General features: G+C 41.8%; 1 protein-coding gene across 1 annotated transcript in view; it reads right to left on the bottom strand.

Moving 5' to 3' along the window:
- The window catches only part of LOC107087409 (tight junction protein ZO-1-like), a 131,676-nt gene that overhangs the window by 24,165 nt on the left and 104,297 nt on the right, over positions 1 to 3,214 (bottom strand). The window contains exons 4-9 of the mRNA XM_015378979.1: positions 2,445 to 2,569; positions 2,215 to 2,317; positions 1,755 to 2,064; positions 1,345 to 1,448; positions 722 to 890; positions 491 to 635 (exon numbers count right to left, since the gene is read on the bottom strand). Of these exons, the coding sequence (XP_015234465.1) occupies positions 491 to 635; positions 722 to 890; positions 1,345 to 1,448; positions 1,755 to 2,064; positions 2,215 to 2,317; positions 2,445 to 2,569 (956 nt within the window). The remainder of the gene's footprint in view (positions 1 to 490; positions 636 to 721; positions 891 to 1,344; positions 1,449 to 1,754; positions 2,065 to 2,214; positions 2,318 to 2,444; positions 2,570 to 3,214) is intronic.

The raw sequence follows: 3,214 nt of genomic DNA, 5'->3' as shown, positions 1-3,214 counted from the left end.
TAACCAGTATTTTCGCCCCTTCCCAAAATGACTTCAACGGAAGGTTTCCAGATGGATATGCGGAGCAAATTCATCTGGCGGAGTCAGGTTATCTTTTACATGCACTGGGACAAAATAACTAAATGTTTTCACCTTAAATATTAATCATCTAAAGAACAAGATGGTTAAATAAAAGTCGACTTTTCTACTTTTCAGCTTTCACAGTTCACACAATTTTCACAAATTTACATATGTGATTTATAAATGCACAGAACAAGATTTGCCAAAGTATTTCTGGTCCATAAACAATTATAGATTAAATTACACGCTGTGTGTGTGTGGATCTTGTCGTGTGCATGTATGGATCACATATGTGTAATTGTGAAAATTGAGACCGATCTAACTCCATTTCACAGATTTTCATTTTCTGGTAAAATCCAGAATATTCCCTACTGATTTAATTCAAACCACCTTTACATTTATCAATTAAACACGGCGGAATACATTTTACCTGCCATTGCTGATTTGTTGCGGTGAATGTCGGGAGTGGTCTGAGGGTTCGGACCTCCTGTCCGGGGAGCGGGAGCGGCTGCTACGGTGTCTGTCGTGTGATCGGTTGGAATGATCGGATGCCATAGAATGGATGTCTGAAATGTCTGGTGAAAGAAAAGTCACGTGTTCAGAGAACACCATCATGTAGGAATTACTCCACGCTCCTTTCAGCGGAATACCCCACACTCACCATCTCTGTCGGAGGCGTTAGCTGAAGGAATGCTGTCATCGAGGTCAGGGATGTTGAGGAGGGTCGCCCTGTCGTCTCTCTGAACAACCATTTTTAGTTTGCCCTTTGACCTTTCGATCAGTTTCTTAGCGTCTATCAAGGAGAGGTTCTCTGTCACTGTGCCATTAATCTGAGACAAGCCAAAGAAGAAGATATCAGCTCTAGGAAAACAGTCACCCAATCAAAATGCAGTTTTTACTAATTATTGACCTTTAATATTTAAACCTTCAATACAGAAAAACTATGTATTAAATAAATAAAAAAATGCCAGGTTATACATAGAGCTGTAAAAACAAACGTTTAGGTGTGTAAAAGTTATTTTTTGTGCTACAACCAACCATTAAATCATTGAAAATAGTGATTTTAAAGGATGCAGATGTACAATTTACAGACAAATAGTGAAAATAAGCGATTATTTAAAGAACAGAGGTAAAATGCAATATATTTCGATGAGAACGAACCTAAATCAAGGAAAATTGATGTGTTGTGATGCAGCATTGGGGAGGAAAACATTCTGAATAAGATAAACAGTTTCTGTTTTCCATAATAAAACACGGTAGGAGATTTAGCTGAATTCTCCGTACCTTCAGTACCACGTCCCCCTCCTGGATGTTGCCATCCCTGGCGGCCAGGCTCTCGGGGGAGATGTCCTTGACAAAGATGTGGCTGGCCAGGCGCAGGCCATATTCTGCTTACAGAGTGAACGACAGCAACAAAGAGCATGTTAGCACAGAGAGTTCACAGGACAGCGGGACCACACCAAACGCTCTGCTGACAGCTGCTGCTCCCGCTGGGATTAACAGACTGATTAAAGAAGATTAATTGCTCTTTTACTTATTTACTTGAGTTTACTCAGATTTTGCTAAGGCTGGCAACTTCTATTTACTCTGGCTCTCACCCAGAGGTGATTTGGAAGATTTACTTGGCTAAGGTCGGGTGCATGAAACGGCAATGCCCCGTTATTCATTTCTATCCCCGACTTTTCGAGCCTCACCTTCATTTTTGCGGGATTTGACGAGCGTGACCTTGGCGGGGCGAGGGGGGAGGTTGTGCGAGCGGCGGTCCGAGCGCGGGGACATGCTTCTCTCTCGTGACCCGCTGCGCTCGCGGTCCCTTCGTCCGCTGCTCCGACCGCTGCGTCTGCCCATGGCCCCGCCTATGCCACTGTAAGCACCACTGCGCCCGCTCCGCGTCTCGTATATTTCTTCGTCGTAGCTGTCCTCCTCTTCGTCGTGTTCCGACATCGTTTCTCTCTCCCCCAGCCGGCCCATGGGAACGTGCACCTTCCTCTTCCGTCTGATTGTCTGACAAAAGAAATGAGGTTCAGGATCAAGATGACAAACATTTCATTTCAATAAATCAGTTAATTAGTTCCCTAGAATTTGCTTTTCTTTGCTTTCCTAAAAGAAAAATGTTTGTCTAGTAAACATTTCCAGACCCTTTGTGACACTCACGATTTTGGCAATTTTCCCACTTTTGCGAAGCTGCTGGACAGCGTACGCATGCTCCACATTGTCCATGGACACAGCATTGACCATAACCACTCTGTCATTTTCCCTACAGGCAAAAAAGAAGAAAGAACAGACAGACTGGAGTCTCTCTGAAGCATGTCTAATGTACTAATTATTCAAGGGGAGTAACTCAAAGCTAAAACCCATCATTTGATCCAAGAACAGAATCTTACTGCAGCAGGCCTTCTGCAGGGCCTCCTTTCAGCACGTCTGAGATAACGATGGAGGTCTCGCCGCTCTGAAAATGAGGGTTATCCCGACCTCCTGATATGGCTATCCCAAATCCGAACCCTGGTGCCTGCACACAGAGAAAAAACATAAAACCGTTCTTAGATTTCTATAATAATAATAATAATAAAGACTGACACATGTTATCCACTGTTGCTTTCCATACACACTCATCAGGGCTAAAATTAGACAGTAACCCATCTGTGAATTTAATATTTACAGTTATGTTTAACAACTAAAAAAAAGCTTTGTCCACATTTAAAAAAAAAATGTTAATAAATACAATTATATAGAATATTTATTTTGATAAATACTAAGATAGAATGGGGTTAGAAATTAATAGGATAAATGATCAATTTTTAGAGGTAATTTAAAAAAAAGATGTTGAATTCTGTTAAATAGTCAAATAAAGAAACTTAAAAAAAATGATAATAATATTGAAAGATGGTAGTTTTGTGACTTTGAATAGAATTGTAGTGTGTTTTATTGCAACATTTTATTTACGGCAGCTGACCTCGTTTGTTGGAAAGCTGTAAACCTAAGGGGGGGGGGGGACAACGAAAAATCAGCAAATCAAAAGAACATTTTGATTTGTTCCTATTTTCTGGCTAACGTTAGCCCTGGCCGCTGCAGACGGGCTAACGTTAGCCCTGGCTGCTGCAAACGGGCTAACGTTATCCCTGGCTGCTGCAAACGGGCTAACGTTATCCCTGGC

This window comes from Cyprinodon variegatus, unplaced genomic scaffold (assembly GCF_000732505.1).
Source record: "Cyprinodon variegatus isolate N-32 unplaced genomic scaffold, C_variegatus-1.0 Scaffold183, whole genome shotgun sequence".
In the NCBI taxonomy this organism is placed as follows: domain Eukaryota; kingdom Metazoa; phylum Chordata; class Actinopteri; order Cyprinodontiformes; family Cyprinodontidae; genus Cyprinodon; species Cyprinodon variegatus.
This window is presented reverse-complemented; position numbering and strand designations above follow the sequence as displayed.